The 22,500-nt window shown below is 36.3% G+C and overlaps 1 protein-coding gene across 1 annotated transcript in view; it reads left to right on the top strand.

Annotated features, from left to right (window-relative positions):
- LOC135219400 (uncharacterized) overlaps window positions 1-22,500 on the top strand; it is a 269,936-nt gene that overhangs the window by 94,702 nt on the left and 152,734 nt on the right. The window contains exons 2-3 of the mRNA XM_064256148.1: window positions 5,793-7,339; window positions 13,447-13,563. Of these exons, the coding sequence (XP_064112218.1) occupies window positions 5,808-7,339; window positions 13,447-13,563 (1,649 nt within the window). The 5' untranslated portion in view covers window positions 5,793-5,807. The remainder of the gene's footprint in view (window positions 1-5,792; window positions 7,340-13,446; window positions 13,564-22,500) is intronic.

Genomic DNA, 22,500 nt, shown 5'->3' on the forward strand with positions numbered 1-22,500 from the left:
CAGGCTTCAATTCCACGTATTTGTTTTGTTTTTCTTCCACAATCCTACGCCCGGTGAGGGTTTTCAGCTTTGTAAATACAATATATTGTGTAGTGCCCTAGTTTATTCCCTATGCTATATTTTTCTGTTTTTGGTTTACTGTTGGGGATGTATAATATTGTATGGGTTTCGTTGGCAGAATTGATAATGTTTCTCACGTACGCCCGTGTGTGTGTGTGTGTGTGTGTGTGTGTGTGTGTATATATATATATATATATATATATATATATATATATATATCATATATATAATATGTGTGTATACACATATAAGTGTGCATAAATATATGTATATATGTACGTATATGTATACAAACAAACACACACATTTGAGCAAGTGTAATAGTGATAAAGAAGACTAAATTATTTATATAGTAGACCAGACAAAATGTACTGTAGGATTTGTAATCAGAAAGTAAGAGGGAAGACCGGTTTGTTACGAAGCAACAAGTGAAGTTTTAAAGCAAAGGAAAGAAACAATGTGGCATACACGGATGTAAAGAAAGCTTATGATGGACTTGATAAAAGTAATATTTAGGGGATAAGAAGAATACTTGCTCAGAGCGATTAAAAGTTTTTGTGACGGAAACTGAGCGTGTATTCGTTATGTAGTAGGTAGGACTTAGCTGCTTGATGTCTTTAATATCTTTATGAAGAGAATAATGTAGAGTCAGGGAAAAGAAAAAAATGAGTTGCAGAGGTGTAAGATAAAAAAAGTAAAAAATACTTTGAAGCAATCGAATTTTCTGTACAGCATATAATGAATGCTGTACGAAACTCTCAGCCATGGCCCAAGAAAATCTCAACCGTGACCCAAGCTTTCAGCCACTGACCAGTGGTGGCCTGTGTTATTGACACCTATAACCTATACCGGTGCCAGACTCACGTTCATGGCTAACTTTAACTTTGAATAACATAAAGCCTAATGAGTCTAGAGGGCTGTAATTTGGTATGTTTGATGATTGGAGAGTGGATGATTAACATACCAATTTGCAGCCCTCTAGCCTCAATAGTTTTCAAGATTTGAGGCCGGACAGAGAAGGTGCGGACGGGAGGACAAGTAGCCATCTCAATAGTTTTTTTTACACGTGAATGGAGTAGTAATGCTTAAAGATGATACAGTAGTGATTAAGTTTAGTGAAGAGAAATCGCAGAAACTGTAGTATAGATTCAAATCAACCTTGCATTTGATGTCTAGGTCAGTCCCTTACGACGCTCTTGATTGGCTGTTGATAAGCTAATCACAAGGCTGGGAACTCTGTCTCTGTCGAGAGTTCACATATGTTCAGGAGAGGTGGAACATACATCCTAGCTATGTGAACTCTCGAGAGAGTCTGAGAGTTTCCAGCCCTGTGATTGGCTTATCAACCGCCAATGAGGAGCATCGAAAGGGACTGGCCTAGGCTTCAGATGCACGGGTGATGTGAATCTACTATGGTAAGCGCTCTAAGTGGTAGCAGGATGAGAGAAACGAGTAACGTCCTGATTGTGTAAACAACCTTCAGCGGTGTTTCTATGCATGAGAGAAGATGGAAGCTGAATGATGTATTTGTGAGTGATGTAAAGGGGAGTCGGAGGATGGGGGAAGAGCGAGTCACTGAATAAGTGATGCGAGGAAGGTGGCAGTGGGTGTTCAGAGGACTGGGAGGAGAATTTGAAGGAAAATGGAAGCTGAATGGGGCGCCCAGTAGAAGGGACTCTTGAGCCAAGTACCTTTATGGAAGTGAAGTGTTGAATACGAATGAAAGAAGATTGAAGATTTGATTTTAATTGTTGCATAGTATAAGTGGATCAGTAAGAAGTGAAAGGGTGAGAAATTTCGAGATACAGTGAAGTGGGAAGCCGATTAGCGAATATGAAATGTTGGAAATGTGCTTTCAGATATTTCACTTATATAGAGAGAACAGGCTGCAATATAGTCTAATAAAAAGCGTATAATTTGGAGGTGTTTGGAAAAAAGTAGAAGAGGAAGACCTGGCTGATTTTTGTGGAAGAGATGCTGAAAAGCGCCTTAGTGCTGGCGAGAAAGAGGTGAATGGCGCAATATTTTGTGTGTATATATATCTGTATATATACATATTTACACATATTTGTACATATATATGTGATATATATACACACATATATATATATAAATACTAACTGTGATCTCAGTGAGTCTTCACAGTTCAAAGAGACCAAGTGAGAATTATTGTACTGAAAACCGAACAAAAATGCCGTTTGTATCCTCAGCTTACCGCATGTAAGATTCAGCACATTTTCTTTATTCCGGTGTATTGAACTTCGTAAGGAAGAGATTTCCATTTAAATGACTGAATTTTTCATCCAGAGACATATATATATATATATATATATATATATCTATATATATATATATATATATATATATATATCTATATATATATATAAATAAAGAGGAATTTAAAAATGAGTGGGTTTTCTCGTCCGAAATACTTCTTTCCACTTGAAAGCTGCTTCATGTACGTCTCTTAAGCGAGACACCCTTTTCTTCTTGCATAATTTACACCAGTCATTTCACTCCTTCAAGCACTCGCGCTCTCCTTAGATTTTAAGTCCCGCTCGCTCTAAGAATTTGGCAGATCCATCGCGCTGTCATTATCGTAGTGTTTTCCCTTTATTACGAAAAAAAAATTTTATCCTCGCTTCTCTTAGAAGTTTTCTCCTGATTTTTTTTTCTTTAGTTTCCTGTCATCCACCCTCTAATTGTCAAACATGCCAAATTGCAACTCTCTAGCCTTTCGTAGTGTTGATTTTATATAAGGTTAAAGTTAGCCATGGATCTTGCCTCTGGCAGCTCTTTCTGGAGCCATATGACGCACCCACAATCTACCGCATCTGGTAAATAACTGGAGAGCTGCCGGTCATAGTTGAAGAGTTTTTGTGCAGAAAACTCAACTGGCTCGTTTTTTACTTTTTTTTTTCAATACTACTCCACAATCAAGTAATCCTAAACCGTAAACATTTTGCTTATCTTATTAATATTCTGTATATAAGCAATTAAATTCAGTTCCGTTACTTCCACTTAATTTTTTAGGGTTACTCATCTCGTTTAACAATTTATTGTCTTCAAGATAACTTGAATAAAAAAATCTCTTCTTACATTTCCGCTTCCCCTCTTAACAGACATGAAGGCTGCCAGGATTTCGTGTATTTTCCTCTTTAATCTGAACGAGTGCAGGAGGACCATCCGATGAGATGGCTGAGTTCTTGTACTTCCGCTTCGGAAGAGAGTGGAATTTTAAAGTTATTTTACACGGAAATGCACACACACACACACACACACACAATGTCCCCAATCCCAAGAGAATATAGTATCTTCTGCAGGCATTATCCGCTCCACACCTCTCACATGCTTGCAGACATACATACATACATGCGTACACACATACAAACAATGTGTATAATATATATATATATATAATATATGTATATATATATATATATATATAATATATGTATATATATATTATTATATATTGCTACTGTCAAAATGCATATTTCCCCTTTTTGACCGTATAAAATGTTAGAATTGAATTTTACAACATTTTTTCAGATTCCTAGATAGCTTACAGATAGGATGTGTGTTCAGATTTTGCATAACATAATATAAAAGAATATATAACGTAGAATGTAGAAAGAGAGAGAATATCTTTGTCCGTTCAAAGCTAGAGTTGTTTTTCAAAATCTGTCAACACGTTTGATAAGCTAGCTCGAGCCTTCATTGTGTTTTGGGATTCTGTCATCAAGTAAGATAAGGGACTTCTGCTTCGGTCGATCAAATCGAGTACGTGTCATTTTTTAACAGAATCGTCTTGTATGCGTGTCTTTGATCAAAGCCACGTGCAGATTACACATTTTGTATGTAAAGTTGCGTAAGATTTCGAAGCTTCTAGAAAGAATTGGGTCCCAATACATTTTGTGCCAGATCCACTGTCCAGCTTCCGTAAGGAAGAGAATTTCATTAGATCTTAGATACTCGAGGCGTTCACATTCTCTCTCTCTCTCTCTCTCTCTCTCTCTCATAGCACTTTTGATCTTAAAGTAACGTAACGATTTCGTACTTATTTGAATGGTCACTTGTAATTTGTAAATTTCAGATTTGGTATTTCTTAGAGTTTATTTAGTAGTATTTAGTGTTTTTTTGTGGAATCTGAACAAACATTGTTTCATAACGGCGCCTGGTTTTGTGAAAGAGTGAAACGAGCTGCAGCAAGAAAGAAAGAAATTGGTATACCAAAAAGGTAAAGTGTGTTATATTTTTATTAGTTGCAACTAATAACTGATAGCAACAGTGTTTAGATAACAACTAATAACTGAACGGAACAGTGGTTTGGTAAAAACTAAATAACTGATGGTTACAGTGGTTTGAGAGAAACTATTTACGTTTTTACACATTGCAAATTTTTGTGTTTTGTGTTTGTTTCATTTTTGTGCATTTGTTCATTTTCTTATTGAAGTGTGCCTTTTTATTTTATATCCTGTGTGATTGATACTTTTTGATACTTTTGATATTGTCCACATTTTTCTGTATTTTCATTTACATTCACAACTTAATTGACTTGGTTATTTTCATTAATTAGTCGTTGCACATTTAATGAAATTTAACACTTGTGAATTAATTTGTATTTACTTAGAATTCTTTTCAAGTTTTATTGTTGTTTAGCACTTGTGAATTAATTTCTAATTTTTAATTATTGCCCAACACTTTTGAATTTCAATTGAATTAATTTTCTTGAATTTTGTGATAAATTCATTTTGATTTAATTTTACTTAATTGATTCAAGAATTAATTAAACTTTACTTTGTTTTCAAGTAACAGTAATTTTCCCTGATATTGTGAATTTCACTTATAAATTTTGAGTTTAATAATAAATTTTTGTATTTAAAATTTTTATAAGTGTTTTCATTTTTATACCAGTATATTTGCATTTGATTATATTGATGTTAGGTAGAAACATAGAGTGGTAATTGATCTGTTTTCCTTCATTAACTTGAAGTGACTTAGAAACAGGGAAGTAATTAGACTTCTGAAATCAGGGAAAACTTAGACTTTTAAAGTTGTTGATGAAGTAATGCCCTTTGATTAATTTAATTACTTACAAGATTACCTCACACCTGTTTTGATGAACTTCGTCTGATTTTCTGCAATACTGGTAAGTTGTTAAGGGATCACTGTTGCCTTTAGACTATTCAGTCGTCTAATACCTGTGATGAGGGTTCAGGTGTCAGGCTTTAGTGAGGTATCAGTTAATGTATGGTAAGTGTAGTAACCAGATATTTGGCACTTCGTCACAATATATATATATATATATATATATATATATATATACTATATATATATATATATATATATATATATATATATATATATATATATATTTCTCTGAATGTATTCTTTACTTGTGGTTCGATATGTTGAATGTTTTGCCTTTTATAAGATTTTTTATTTTGAAATACTGAATAGCATGCACTTCAGTAGAGATGTATATCATTCCCAATTGTTAACGTAATGTTCGTAGTGCCAGTAATTGAAAATAGTTTCATTTCATTTTCTGTCTTGAATTACTCGTCGACAGAGCGACAAGATGGATTTCGTATGTAATCCAGATCATAGCTATTTGTATTAACATCCTGAAAGGAAAATGTAGCCAATAGATGCTGAACTGTCTTTTCATTCCCATCCACTTTGAATTCATTTGATACTGATTGAATCATTATTTTTCTCCCCTGCAGGAAATGTGAGCACCGATGATGAAAGCGACGAAGGGGAGCCCAGCATCCCATGGGATGGAGATAATGTTACTCAAGTTACTCGTGATGTTCAACTTCTACAGTATCGCAGTTGCTGTTGAGCTGCAGAGATCAGCTAACGATGGGACCCTATTCGCTGATGAGCTGCTGGCTAAAGAAATCTCGGGAAACCCACAAAAAGGTGGAAATGCTGTCCTGATGAACCCTCGGGTAGCAGTTCTCGAGCACGATAATCCCCAGCCCATAAACGATTACCTGAAGTCTAGAGAGAAAATCGACCTTGAACTGCAGCATAGCCGTGTCTATGATGGCGAGCAGAGCAACGGTCACGCGACGCATTTCCAAAATGTTGACAAACAGCAAGGAAGGCCCGACGGAGGAGGGAGACGAGGGGGACGAGCGAGAAGTTTCCCAGAGAGCTCGAACGATGAGGCCTCGCAGAGGAAGCTCGACAACGAGCGCAAGGCCGGAGAATTTCGAGGGGATGACAGGGAACTCGAATTCGAGAAAATATCATTAAGGGGAGGAGGAGTGAGTGTCGCCGCCAAAGGGGATAAGGCACTCGGACGCGGGTTCTCCATTATGGAGACGGAGGCGAGAAGAACGCACACTCACCAGCTAACCAAGGCGGAAGTAGCGCGGGCTGGAGTTTCAGGAAGAGCTGCTGGTAAAGGGCAACAAGGTTTTAATCAAAAGAAAAACAGAAAACGCGAGGGGCCTTTTCCCCGAGGAAAGGGAAGGGCGACTTCGACGAACAAGAAAGCCTCGCCCGATTTCCAGTTCCAAGAAGCATTGCCGAGAGATCAGGTTTTTCCATTAGGGAAAACTGATGGCGGGAAACTTGGAGAAATTTTAATTAATCCTCACATGCTGTCGGAGAACTCCTCGGCAGACGACGCTATTAAGGATTCACCTCAGGAAAGTAGGGATGGGACGGTGAACCATGCTTTGAAGGGAAGCCATTTTAATCACCCTGCTCGATTAGCCTCACCGCGGGATATTCCATCTTCAGATGCAGGGAGGCAAAAGTATCCAACTTCTCATTATTTATCGAACATCAGATGGAGATACAGGAAACACAACCATCCACATAAATCTTCAAGGAAAGAAAACGGGAACATCAGCAACTCCTCGATCGCTCATATGAGGGGCGAAGGGAAATTCTATTTAGAAAAGGTGGGAGGTCGAGGAAGACGCAACCTAGATGATAAATTAAGTAAAGCTAAGAATAAGAATATGGTTAATCAGACGGCAGGAGCCAACTACAGCCACCCAGAGAGTCACCTAGCAACGAACATCTCTTTGGTCAAAAATACCAGTCATATTTATGCGGGCGAATATACCAAAAATCCTGTGGAATGGTATCCGTTGGAGGGTTATGACGCGGGTGAGAGGAACGACGATTATTATGACCCGGACGACTACTGGGGAGAACCCGACCACTCTCACCAGTATGGAGGCAACAATCGGATGGTTAACATGGACGACTTCCCATTGCAAAGCCTTGGAGGAGTTCCTGGACAGAACGGGTAAGACGCTAAGAAATCCAACATTTGATAAGAACTGGCGTTATGGGGTCAGTTTTATCATTTGCTTATTTTCTAAATTGATTTTCATTATTAACCTCCAACCTGATACCTACAGACAGCACTTTTGTGGAGTGTTTGAATAACTTCTATTAATTTTAATACTTTAACGAGTCTGTAATTATCTTACAAAATGATTTATATGTATTTCTGTTGTATAGCGCTATCGAGATGACTGTCATTCCTTTTTATAACTTCATAGCAATGACCTTAAATGCATATTTGCTTCAGTTTTTATCATATTGGTCCTATATGAATCATGGAAGTAGCTGAAGGTATCCGTAACTATCATCGTGTGTGCTCTTTCGTCTGGTATCACATTACCCTGAAATGTTTGACTTAGTACTTTATGCTCCCCATTATCCTAATGTCACTTAAAACATTTGTTTTAAAGTAATTTTGCTTTCAAATGCGTCGATGGGTGTTTGTAACAAGAACTCCAACACCCTTCCATTTATGCTTTGCCACTGAGGGGTTAGAGATGTGTATTTTTGGTGATAGAAGTTCACTCTCGACGTGGTTCGGAAGTCACGTAAAGCCGTTGGTCCCGATGCTGAATAACCACTGGTTCCATGCAGCGTAAAAACACCATACAAACAAACAAACGAACAAACATTTATGCTTTTGAGTAGCTGACTGTTGCCTTGATGCTACCTTTTGTGATTTCTACGCTATTTGGAATCCATGCAACCAGTGGCTTTCCAGTACCTTGTGTAACTTGGCCTTTCAGATTCCTGGGCTTTTTTTTTTTTTTTTTTTTTCTTAGGAAGCCATTGAAGAGCACTTTCCGCTCTTTTTAAGCTATTTATCTTCCTTCAGGTAAGTTATCCCTCACTTTTGTCTTATTCATTTACTTTCTTCTCTGATTTGTGAGATATGGCTTCCCATCTTGTAGAAATTTATTTGTTGTATAAATGGCTTTTCCAGTGTTCCTGAGGTAAATAACTACTACTACTACTACTACTACTACTACTAAACTACTACTACTACTACTAATAATAATAATAATAATAATAATAATAATAGATGGGAATAACATCTCGCCCATATGCAGGAAGTGTAATACGAAAAACGAGACCGTAAACCACATAGCAAGCGAATGCCCGGCACTTGCACAGAATCAGTACAAAAAGAAGTACGATTCAGTAGCAGCAAAATCCGTCCACTGGAGCCGGTGCAAGAAACACCAGCTACCTTGCAGTAATAAGTGGTATGAACACCGACCTGAAGTGGTGGTAGAAAACGATCAAACAAAGATCCTCTGGGACTATGGTATCAGAACAAATAGAGTGATACGTGTCAATAGACCAGACATGACGTTGTTCACAAAATCAAGATGTCGCAATACCATGGGACACCAGCGTAGAAGAGAAAGAGAAAAGATTGATAAGTATCAGGACCTGAAAATAGAAATAAGGATTATATGGGATATTCCAGTGGAAATTGTACCCCTAATCATAGGAACACTGGGCACGATCCCAAGATCCCTGAAAGGGAACCTGGAAAAACTAGATGCCGAAGAAGCCCCAGGATCATGCAGAAAATTGTGCTCCTAGAAACAGCACACGTAGTGAGAAAAGTGATGGACTCCTAAGGAGGCAGGATGCAACCCGGAACCCCACACTATGAAAACCACCCAGTCGAAAAGGATGACTGTGAAAAAAAATAATAATAAATATAAAGATGTTTGTGAATTGAAGATATTTTTCCTTTATCTTGGGGTCGTTGACGAACACTCGTTTACGAACACAACTTTTTCTTAAAACTAATCTGCCCTCTGGGAATATTTCCGAACACACTCCATTTGCATAATTTTAAACTGACTGAAGACTTTTCTTTAGGAGAAATCATTGGATGTCTCAGGAACTAATACGTGACAAAATACGCTGCCAATTCAGCAATTAACTTGCTGGGAAAGTGGGTTATATTTGAGGTGACCAAGATAGTTCAAAAATAACTGTTAACATACATCCCCTTCGTCATTCCCTAATAAAAAACAAACACTCACCGGCCATTTGTTTTAACATGACCCGGTAGCACAACAACATAGAAAAGGTTATGCCATATTTTTTTCTGCCCTTCAATTTTGTTTTCTTTTTTTTTTTGCCGCCATCAGTTTTCCCCTTCTTTCAATTATGTTTTGTTTTTGGGCAGGTGGGGGCGCTCAGCGTCCCCTCCTTTCAATTATGTTTTCCTTAATTGATTGGAGTATCTGTGCCTTTTGTTGTGGCTGGTGGGTTGGGCTGCTACATTATCGAAGTGAGCGGTGCCATGTGTTCTGTGAAATGCCCCTCAGCAATGTTGGGTTAAGGGTACACTTCTTAATGTTTGTTGTCATTTATTACCTGTTATAAGATGCCACAGCTAGTCCCCTTTAGGTATATACATTATATATAATAATATATCTATATATATATTATATTATATATATATATATATTATATATAGTATATATATTATATATATATATAAATATATGAATATATATATATATATATATATATTAATAATATATAAATACTATAAATATATATATATATAATATATATATATATATATATATATAAATATATATATATATAATATATATTATATAAAAGAATTCACGAAAGTTTGGAACGTGATTAATCCATAAGTAAAGGACGTTGAGTCGAATGATCTTGCAGAAACTCCGTTTATTTTTCCTTCGTGGCTTATACCATTATATATATATCTATATATATATATATATATATATATATATATATATATATAATAAATATAAAGATGTCTGTGATCTTATATATTATATGTATGTGTGTATGTTTTTATACACGCACACACACAGACACATATATACGTATAGACAGAGGTGGTAATTTTTCGAGGGCTCTGCTCTTTTCTGTATGATCGCTAGTCCTACGCCGTTCCATCCACGATGCCCACAACGCCTGAGACCCCCACAGTCGATGACCGCAACGTACATAATTCATTTCTTTGCCTATCAGAGATACAATGGAATTTTCAGGGAAAGGAACAAAATCGTTTCTCCTTCACTAGACTGAACCCTGGCCCCTTGCTGTGTGAAATATCACATACCGAAAAAAATCTAAAACACCTATGCAGTATTCAGCTTGCCAGATACTATTCCAGGTTTTGTATCGAAGTATCGAAACTCTCAAGCTTTTGATGACGTGTTTTAAAAGTATTTTCCCTTCACGTTGATTTAGAATAGGACGAAATATCTCATACTTGAACTTTGTTCCTTTGCGACGTCATGTTTAGCTTTATAGAATGAGGGAATTTTCAGATGTATTCTGATTAGTTTTTTTCATTTCTTGACACGTGAGGTGATAGAGACTGTGGATGCCAGTATGTCAGCCAAGTATCCCTAAGGTACTTCTTTCAGGGAACAGTGTTTGATGAGCATGTTCACTCTTAGCCAAAGTTAAAACCAATTACAAGGCACTTGAGGATAGATGCATACAGATGCATATGCACAGAAACAATTGGTCACTTAGCAGAGGTCCAATAGGTACTATCTGGATAACCCTGGTATCGGAAACTATAACTTTGGTGTAGAACTCCCAAACAACAGTGGTTGCAGTTTGTAAGATGATGACATCATAACAATATAGCTGTCATTCAGGACTGGTATAGTAGCGTGTCAGTCAAAATGAATGTTTTAGTTATTGAACTTGTTAATCCATCTACTAGCATTGTGAGATACTCAGGCTTTATATTCGTGTTTTTATATAATACTCATAGACATGTAAAACTGTAATTATGCTGTAGATTGGCTCTGGTTCAGATATTTTTCTTTGCTGTTTTAGGAATATTGCTCTGTCTGAACGCTGGATCTTTATCATTTAGAAAAATCTGTCAAAAAGTGGTTTCCTTTTTCCCATCAGTGGCACTTATAATGAAGACCAACAGCAGGTGATATTTAACCTGGTTAGCTTCCGTGAAGTTGATTTCATTAGGGAAATCCACTACCTCTTGCATTACCTGTGAGTGAGTGTTACTCATTTCACAGATTATTAACTTTCAAGTAATGTTTAAGATGTCCAGTATCCAAGGTCGTTTGTCCTTTTTCTGTAAAAGGTTCCATACACTGAACGATTGTCTGTATCGTTCGCAAAAACTTTGTGTATCGGCTTGTCTGAATGGAAAAGTGGGCGGAGTTTAGTGTCTGAACGATCTCAGCGGGAATCCGTCACGACCAGGTTGCTGGCTTGCGACTTTGTCTGTCATACACAGGTCGTTCAATGTATGCGTTTGTCTGCCGATATAACGCTATCGTGTACGTCTCGAGACCTGTAGAGATGATGTCATGTCCTCCTGAGATAAAATCTTTGTTCAAACTGAAATTGGTTCGGAGATCGTTCATACTGTCTGAATAGTGTGTGTGTGTGTGTGTGTGTGTTTGTGTGTGTCGGTTCCGACAATCGTTCATATAACGTTCAATGTATGGGGCCCTTGAGAATGCTGAACAGTGAAGTCAAATTAAAATTGCTTATTTGAATGAAAAGATTTTACTTTGCCCCTGCTTGTGATAATGGAATGAAAGTCGGATTAATTATTATTATATTATTATTATGCTTTTTTCAGTCTTCGTTAGGATGTATTTAGTAGTGTTAAATATAGCTGAATCTACACTTAACTTAGATATAATCATTTTCACGTGTTGTTAAATGACACCGGAACATATATTCTCTTTCTTCCATCTTACTTTCCACCCTCTCCTAACAATTCATTCATAGCGCAACTACGAGGTTTTCCGCCTGTTATACCTTTCAAATCTTATTACTATCAATTTCCGTTTCAGCGCTGAATGACCTTATAGGGCACAGTGCTTGGCCTTTGGCATAAATTCCATATGGAATTCAGTTCAGTTCATATATTTAAGTTGTTTACGAAATTTATCATAAACATTCATTGACTTTGATGTGCAACCTGTAGTCCATCTTATTTTTATTTTTTCACACGTGAACTTTCTCCAGTGGCCTTGTTCGCCATATGCAAGGACTATTTTCCTTGCTTCAGCATCAGTAAGAGCACATCACATTGATTTCCATTGTAAACGACTTAATTTAATAATAATAATAATAATAATAATAATCATAATTAATAAAATAATAATAATAATAATAATAGTCACTATTGCCTCTTGAACAGACCTGTGTTCACTCAGGCTTAAGTTTCCTTTGGTAATAACTTGCATCCTGATTCACACTTTAATGGACCAGGTCGGCCATTTAATTCCATCTTGCCTTTGTTGGTCAATAACGCAACCGTGCACCCAATCAAGGTTGAATGAATTGATGTGGGCTGCTGTTCGTCAGTAATGTGCATGTATATATATATATATATATATATATATATATATATATATATATATATATATATATATATATATATATATGTTATATGTATATACATATATATGATACACATGTACATATATATATATGTATACATGTATACATGCTTGTATATATTATGTCTGTATAAACGTAGTAAACGTTGATATATATATATATATATATATATATATATATATATATATATATTGTGTGTGTGTATGTGTATATATCTATATATATATAAATATAGATATATGTATATTTATATAATATATTTTATATATATATATATATTTGTATGTATGTATGTTTGTATGTATTATGTCTATATAAATGTATTAAATGTTAATTGATATATATATATATATATATATATATATATATATATATATATATATATATATATATATATATATATATATATATATATATATATATATATATATATATATATATATAGGTAGACAAATAGACAGATAGATAGTCAGTGTAACTGAGAATTAAATACAAACAGCACAACGAGCTGACAGAAGTGACATATCTGAGCAGTAAATTGACTCATTCTGTCTCTCGTGGAAATTATTGGGTGATGACGTTGAACCGGTAAATTGATAAAAAAAAAATTTTGTTGCACACTTCGAAAATGGTATGTTTCAAATGTTGTTTATGTGACGCAATAACGGACTTTAATTCCTTTGTTTCCAGTGACTCCACTTGCGGCTGCTGGGGGACGGATCCCCCCCGCCCAGAGGTGGAGTGCAGTTGCTCTGGGCCAAACGTGAAGTCTGTTCCTGCTAATCTCTCGGAGGAGGTGTTCAGCATGTGAGTAAAATGATGTTTGCAGTTTTTGGTTTTGTTGGGTGTATTTACATTGTACTCGTGCAAAGTTACACACACATACACACACATTCGTGCATATATATATATATATATATATATATATATATATATATATATATATATATATATATATATATATAATATAGATATATATATATATATATATATATAATATATTATATTATATATACATGCGCGCGCGCACACATACACTCACACACACATATATATATATATTTATATATATATATATATATATATGCATATATATACATGTGTGTGTGTGTGTGTGCGCGCGTTATGTGTATGCATATATTTACTTAGGGCAAATATTTAGCTTGCTACAAGCAGCAGTAGTCAAAAAAGTTCAGAACAATGTGTCTAAATACGTTGTTTTGGATCCCATAAGACAGTCATTGCAATGTGGTATTGAGATAAATCGGAAGTGGACTCATATTGAGGACGTAGTACATGTCATATAGTACATGTGTAAGTGAACAGACATCCATCCTTCGTATTTTACCGAAGGATATGAAATTCATGAAAAAATCTCATTAAAATGTATTTGTTTATCTGTATCTAAAGTTATAACGAGGAAAGCGTAATCATCATCGAAATATATATTTTGGCGGTTGCAGTCCTGTGGTTGTTATAAAACTGAAGGTGTTAGAAAAAAGATACAAGAGATGAACAATATTGTTTTGAACGACATTTCGCAGTTTTGTATCATTATATCAAAGAAGCATCATCATTCCATATTTGTAAGTGCGTAAGCCATTTCGAGACTTAGTATCTCTTAAGATACTGAAAACCGTCCGGTTAGATATTCCGTATGCAGGGCCGGTTCCCGTCCTGTTAATGCCCTGGGCAAAGGTTGGGAAATGGCCCCACTTGACGTCATACAAAACGCGGAAGGATTTTAAAGTAGCTTTTTATTTTTTTATTTTATTTTTATTTATTTATTTTTTTTTTTTGCAAACGAGAAGTAAGATCTGGAAGATATAAAAGTACTTAAGGTTTAGTATTAAATATTCTCGTTTTTAGTTTGATTTACACAGATATTTCCTACATTCTACAAATATTATGTAAAAAAAGAAAAAAAAAAAAAAGTCACCCCCCCCCCCCCCCCTCCCCCCCCAAAAAAACGTTAATATTCGAAAATAGCCTCTAATCTGTTCCCCATACTATCCTTACGGCCAGCTTCTATGGCCATCTACGCCCAAGAAACCCTGAGCCGTCCATGGCCAGCTCAGTTCAGGAACCTCACGACAACAACAAAAACAACAACAACAGTTCAAGACGAAATACACAAGTTAATCTGCGATCCAGAAAAGATGTCTTCTCCAGGTAGACGAGAACTTTATGGGTTGCTGGTTTATTAAGTGAAATATTGGGCGAACGAGATTGGTTTTTGACTCTCTCAATTTTCCCCCGGGTGATCAAAAGCGTCTCCTTCTCTTCAATGTAACGAGAACTTTACGGGTTGCTGTGTTATTAAGTTAATATTTGGGGCAACGATATTGGTTTTTGACTCTCTCAATCTTCCCCCGGGTGATCAAAAGCGTCTCCTTCTCTTCAATGTCCATTTTTGTGACCTCAAGTCGAGTGACTTCGAGGGGCCAAACCCGCTGATAAACATCGCGGCGATCTGAAATCTTCGAAAAGACCGCTACTCGAAATACGGTTACCTTATTTCCTCCAGTTCAGTTATTCTTGATATCTAGGTCAAACATCGTAAGAGTATAATAAATAACGTCATACACATGGAACATTCATTCAGTCTGAACTGGAAAAAAAATCATAGTAACTAATATGATGGGCTGATATCCACGTATGAGATGCTACATGAAATACTGTTAGCTTCTTATTTCATTGATTTCAGTAAATTTTCCATTCACGTCTAAAGCCAGAAAATACTAATATTTACATTCAACATATTTTGAAAAACTGAGAATATTATTATTGTTGATGTTATTGTTAAGAAACAAAGCGAAACAATCAGGAACTAGAATTGCAGATGTCCACAATATAGATTTCTCATATTTGGAAAATTAATTATTAACCATGGTGAAGTTACTGAATGGATAAATACATCAGATAACACTGAATATATATATGTGTGTAATATATATATATATGATATATATATTATATATATTATATATATATAGTGTGTGTGTGTGTGTGTGTGTGTAATATATATATATATATATATATATATATATATATATATATAGTATATATGTATATGTTTTTATTCATTATAATTCTTTATTTCCTACGTTTAGTAATAACTTTATTACATCCTCAGGGAATCTGTTAGATAATGGATAAAATTACTTTAAAAATTACTCTAAAATTCAATAACATTCACAAATTACAACACAGAATAAATAAAAACACACACACAAACAAAAGCAAGACCAACCTTATGCAATGAAGGCAGAAGACAGAAAGAGAAAGCATAAATAAAAGTTAACTCAGGTACATTTGTGTGGTGGAGGTCTGGCTATTTAACTGTGAACCAGTTGTTTGTTTAATAAATGATGATCCAAGGATGAGGAGTTCATATACATTGCTTGTTTGGCCTATGATACGGAAATCACTTCTTTCGATATATGTTTTGCAATTCTACAGCCAGTACGGAAACTCAATCCCCGATGAGAGTCGATTTTGACCCGCAGTAATCTCCTCGTGGATCCAACACACACACACACTCACACACATACACACTCACACACACACACACACAGCACATATATATATATATTATATATTATATATATATTGTATGTATATATATACAGAATAACTATAATAATTATATATATGTATATAATATAACTATATATATTATATATATATCATATATATATATATATATATATATATATAACCACCCCACACACACACACACACACACACATATAAATATTATATATATATATATATATATATATTATATATATATATATATATATATATATATTGTAACTGTAATGGAACGCCACCCTGCTCCGATAAAACATGAACGTAATAAACTTGGAAAAATAGCAAACCTTTCTGCAAAACATGACACACACACACACACACACACACACATACGCACACACACGATTAACCTTTTAGAGAACAAATAAATCCAAATGTATGAGAAAAGGTTGATAGTAATGAAGTAATAGATACTGAAATGATAAATAAATATTAAATAAAAGTTGAATAAGCCGAGGGTGTACTGAAGAGGTTCTTCAGACCAGAGAACTCAAACCAAGAATCGAAGGCAAGGTCCCAGTTGCTATGGCATAATGAAAGGTTTGGTCATGCGATCGCTACCAGTTGAAAGGCAGATGAACATAGCATCCGAAATAACCGGAAATTCATATGTATTGCCTAAGACAGTAAAGCAATACATATTTGAAAGGATCGGACGTTTGGAACCAGCCATCTACTATCGAATGAAACTCAAAGTGAAGAGCGTTTGATTTGACTGTGTATATGTAATGTATCTAGGGTAAGGAGGGTGGAAACGCCAAGAGGTTGTAGAGGTATGAAATATAATGGCGGAAGGGGAATAACAGAGGATGTGGGAAGGAACGACCATAATTATCTAGAAACCTCTTAAATAGTGGTGAGCATTTTGAATGGTAGGTTGTCCTGGACTCAGAGTTAAAAGATTGAACGTGGCAATATCACGTCTTTGCTTTCTCTGAAGCCTTCCTTTCAGAGAAGAAGCTTCTACTGCTTTAAAGTTGGCTTACTCGGACTTCAGTAGGATAGAAATGAGTCCTTTCTCTTGATAACCCGGTATCCCGTAGGGTAGTAGTGCCGTCAGTGCACCTCATGCGGTGCACTATAGACATTACTTAAGGTTGTTTGCAGCTTGCCTTCGGCCCCTAGCTGGAACCCCTCCGTTCGTTTTACTGTACTTCCTTTTATATTACCTTTCTCCCACCCTACTTTCCACCCTCTCCTAAGAATTGATTCATAGCGAAACTGCGGCGTTTTCCTCCTGTTACACCTTTCACACCTATACTGCCAGTTTCCGTTTCAGTGCTGAATGTCCTCATAGGTCCCAGCGCTTGGCCATGAGCCTAATTCTATATTTTGTCTAGCTATCGAATGGTATTATCTACTTTGACGGCATACGGAAGGTGTAAGGAAGCAGTAAGTCCCAAAGCGAACCACTCCATGTTTCGACATTCGATACCTCATCCATAAAGAAACGTCAGATGATAGAGCCTGAATCGTTATTAATTACCATAGAATTTATTTTATAAGTCTACCACGTCACTAGGGCTCACTCGGTGGGTTCTTTCTTATAAGAATAGAAATTAGAGTACTGAAAATTGGAGAGGGAACGAGGGAGAGGCGGCCCCGCCGCCCCCCCCCAAAAAAAAAGAAGCTATAAAGGAAAAACTGAAGACACGTAACAAGAAAAATGAAGACTGACGCTTAAGGGACGGTGCATAAAGGCTAATCTATGCTTTCTTTTTATCTGGTGGAAAATACCATTAGCTTACTGTAGTGTAATGGAACGCCACCCTATTCTGATAAGACATGAACGTAATGAACTTGGAGAAATAATAAAACGTTCTTTAAAACATAACCCCTTCCCACCACCCCCCCACCCGCCCCCAATGATTTCAGACACACTTGTAATGCAACATAGAAAACATTGTTTTTGTCCCAAGAACCTTTCCGGACGTATCTGAACTTCAGCTGGAAAACAGAATATGATATATCATGAAGCAGTTGTTACCTATACTCCTCAATATAGCCTTACCTGGTTATTTAATTAGGGTATAGACTTTCATGACAGTTTCCTCCCGCTCTGATTAATAACATCTGCTCCTTGGCCAGTCCCATCTGTCCGACGGTTACTCACACCTGTCTCATTCATATGTGGGGACTGTATGACACTAAGTCGTCTCTCTCTCTCTCTCTCTCTCTCTCTCTCTCTCTCTCTCTCTCTCTCTCTATCTCTCTCTCTCTGTTGATTGTACCATGTGTAAGGGTCTTGGTTGCTGTTCTGTTCCATTGATTAGAGGTTTGACTTTCTTGCAGTGTAAGTTATAATTAACCTGTATGTTGCTATATAATTTATCTGCTATTTATAAAATGTTCAAAGTAAATGCTCAGTCTCTTTTTCATCATATTCAGGCTATTCTTTCATCCATCTTGCTAGTTCATTTGACAGTTTTGCGCTGCTTAAATAACACGATAAGAACGAATGATCTGACCCAATTCTGACCTGAAATGGTGTAATTTTGACCACTTAACGTGTTAGAGATATGGGGTTTAATCACAAGCCCTGACTTTTCTACCATTTATTAGCTTTTAATCTTTCTAGGAGTTTGGTAGAATCGCCCAAGGAACAAAGTTCTCTTCGTTCTCAGATGTTTAATGAACTTGACTCTTCTTTTCCAACCAAATGTTCGGAAGACCGCCGAGAAGATTTAACGGTCAAGTTAGGCTGTTTTTTAAGTTTTTGAATTGCTGACTGAAATTAAGGCCTTATAGGGAAGACTAGCAAAGTGAGAATGTTCCTCAATGTTGAAAAGAAAAACAGGTAATTCATTATTTATATCAAAATTGTATAATAATTCTTCATAAACATATTCCTATTTGCTCTCCACCTGTCTAAAAAAATGAAATAAATCATCATTTATATAAAAATTATTTCATAGAAAAAGCTTACTTCTGTGTGCACTTGATATTTTACGAATTAGACCATTAATTGATTGTAATTAGCATAAGCTTCCGGCTTTGCATAAGCAATTGATACCTTTCAGTTCATCTCTCTTAATCAGCTACTGATGCCCGTGGGTGCATTCGACAGTTTTGCCACTCCATTTTTGCTGGAACTCTGTAATCTTCTGATCAAAAGCAGAAATATTCTTTTAAAAGATTAGCCGATGGTTTATAACCCACGGTGTGAAACTTTTTGTTTTCCTTCAAATCTGCACCATGAAGGCTCGCTTAAGTTACGTACTTGTTGATTTGTTACCCTCAGTGTTGATATCTCGTGTTATTCTAGTATGTATTGAATCAAAGGACGTTTGTTAACTATAACTGAACTTGAATTTTCCGTTATTCCGTAAACGTAATGGGATAGTCCCCTAGTGGTTCTCAACCAGAGGAATTCCTTCCTTACGGGGGATTTCAGAGTCTCCAAAGGGGGTGAGAGAGAGGAGAGAGAGAGAGAGAGAGGAGCACAGAGATTGGTAGGCTCAAACTGGCTCTAGGACCACACAAAACGTAGTGTGGTATCTGTCCGCATTACGGAGTGGTCACGCTGGGCTTTCTGCTAGATTGTGTGTTTGTGTTAGTATTTTGTTGCATATTATCTTGAATACCCCTTTTGAGATTTGGGAGGCTGGTTTGGGGGCGGATGATATTCTGACATATTGTGAAAGGGTGCAAAAAAAATAAAGAAGTTGAGAACCACTGGGATGAACAGTAACCAAAGCAAACGGGTGATATTTTAGAATAAAATAGTCATAAAATGTTAAGTGTAATATTATAGCAAGCTATCATAATTTTAGTAGCGCCTCAGTGGCGTGCTCGGTATGGTGTTGGCGTGCCACCTCGTTGGCCTCGAATTCGATTCTCGGGCGTTCCACTGAAGAGTGAATGTATTTCTGGCGATAGAAGTTCACTCTCGACGTGGTTCGGAAGTCACGTAAAGCCGTTGGTCCCGTTACTGAATAACCACTGGTTCCATGCAACGTAAAAATTCCATATAAACAAACAAACAAACAAGCATAATTTCAGTAATTTATGTTTATTTTCCATTATTCTTCGATGAGCGGTTGGGCCGCTTAACACACACTTCTTTTCCATCATGTTCTGCTCAGTTGATTAGAGAATTTGCGACGCTACATGTGACTCCTGGGTTACGTCAACGCCTTATTCTTTATCTCAAGGCTGCACCTTGGCCTCCTGTGCTGTGCCATTTTGGAGGGTCTTTCAGTCACGTTTTTTGTTTTGTTTTGTTTACTTATTTCATTTATTGTTATTTGTCAGTCATGTCGCGGAGGTTGTTTTGGGTTCAGTTTGTTTGTTTTTAAATAGAATTAAGCAAATAGCAGCTGTGGGTGGAATTTTGCTAAAATGCTGATTAGATTTTAAGGAGATAAGAAGGTAACTTTTGGGGGTGACTCTGGCGTGAAGGCTTCCTGGAGAGATGGATTGCACAACCTAGGTCTCTGAAGGATCGCTTATTGATGATTTTGAACTTCACCACAGATTTTCTATCTCTATTATAAAGATATATATATATAGATATATATATATATATCTATTATATATATATATAGTATAGATATATAGTATAATGTCACACACACGCAATAAGCTATATATGTCCTTTGCCATCTAATCGCTCTACCTCAAAATTAATATATTTCCATATATGTTAACTAAAAGGGAATTTTAGTTGATGGTAATTTCGCCGGCTCCTGGGCGCGAACCTAGGAACCCAGAAACCCTAGCTTCACGCATGGGAGCCGACGAAATTATCAACTAAAAAATTCCCCTTCAGTTAACATATGTATATATATATTAGTGTTTGTGCACAGGAAAAGCATGCTATCCAAGGCCATAATATTTTTAGGAAAAAACATAGACATTCTCTCTGCCGGGAAAGAAGCCGACGTTTGTAGGCATGAGGCAGAGAGAGTCCAATCTCGCAGACGTCGCAGAGGATAAACGCACAACCAATACAGTAAATAGCGTGAAGAGATTTAGGGAAAAGCAGGCGAGGAGGCATAAAAATGTAAATAGGCTCGGAATGGTCACTGATGGTATATCAGGACCTATCAGATGCGGATTTGCATTCGCCTGAATGACCCACATCCCAGCCACATCTAAGTGCAATGGAGCAAGTTGTCTGATCATCTTCGTTTGCAGAAAGTATCTCTTGGTAGACCAAAATAAGTCATGGATTGACGTGTTTCATGCTGACGTATGAAACGTGTTGTGTTTCATTTGCTTTATTTTGCGGAGAGTAACACACATTTTGTACAGGTATTGAACTACACCATCAGTTATCAAAGAATTTCAAGCGCGAAGATTTAGGGTATCATAACGAGCACATGTTGCAAGTTCGACGTAATTACAAAATCACTTAAATATTGCCGTCACTTTAAGGGGGCCGGCCGGCTAATGCCGTTTTTTAACGACAGGACTTTGACATTCGTACCACTTAATAAGGTGACTTGGGACATCTCCAAACCGCATATGATTTTCGCCTCTGACCTTCGGTTTTGTGACGCCAGGGCGATTTATCCCGAAAATAACCCCTTTTCAAATTCTATCTCCTCCCTTGATATTAATATTAAGAACCTGGGATTACTACCATATATAGACCTGATGTAGACCTCCAATCGAATGGAGAGTTTTTTTTGTGCTAAAAGTCATTTTTTTGCTAGATATGAATTTTTCAATATGGTAAAAAAATAAACCCTATAAAATCACGAGAAAAAAATTTATAAAAAAAAGACGAAACAAATTGGAAAAAAGGGCTCTATTTGGTTGTTCTATAATGTCTTTCTGAGTTATATACCAAATTCCAATGTTATAGCTTTAAAACTAAGTGAGGAGATAGACTTTGAAGGTCAATAAGGTATAGTTTTGAGATACGGGCGTTCAAAGTTTTCCTTCGTATTTCTATAGAGACAATGTTAATAAATAATGATTATTATGAATGTATATTTGTTTTTTGTGTATTAATAACCCCAAAACTATTTTATTTATCATAATTTAATCATAAATGATGATCCCTTTGCTCATATATCGTAGCCTGGGGCACTGCTTGAGGCAAGATGGGGCACTCCTTCCTACGTAACACCCTCTCTCCCCTTCACTAACTCGGCTTATTACAGCGAATTTTCTCTTCTGTATGTTAGCGAGATGTTT

Source organism: Macrobrachium nipponense, chromosome 1 (assembly GCF_015104395.2).
Source record: "Macrobrachium nipponense isolate FS-2020 chromosome 1, ASM1510439v2, whole genome shotgun sequence".
Lineage (NCBI taxonomy): Eukaryota > Metazoa > Arthropoda > Malacostraca > Decapoda > Palaemonidae > Macrobrachium > Macrobrachium nipponense.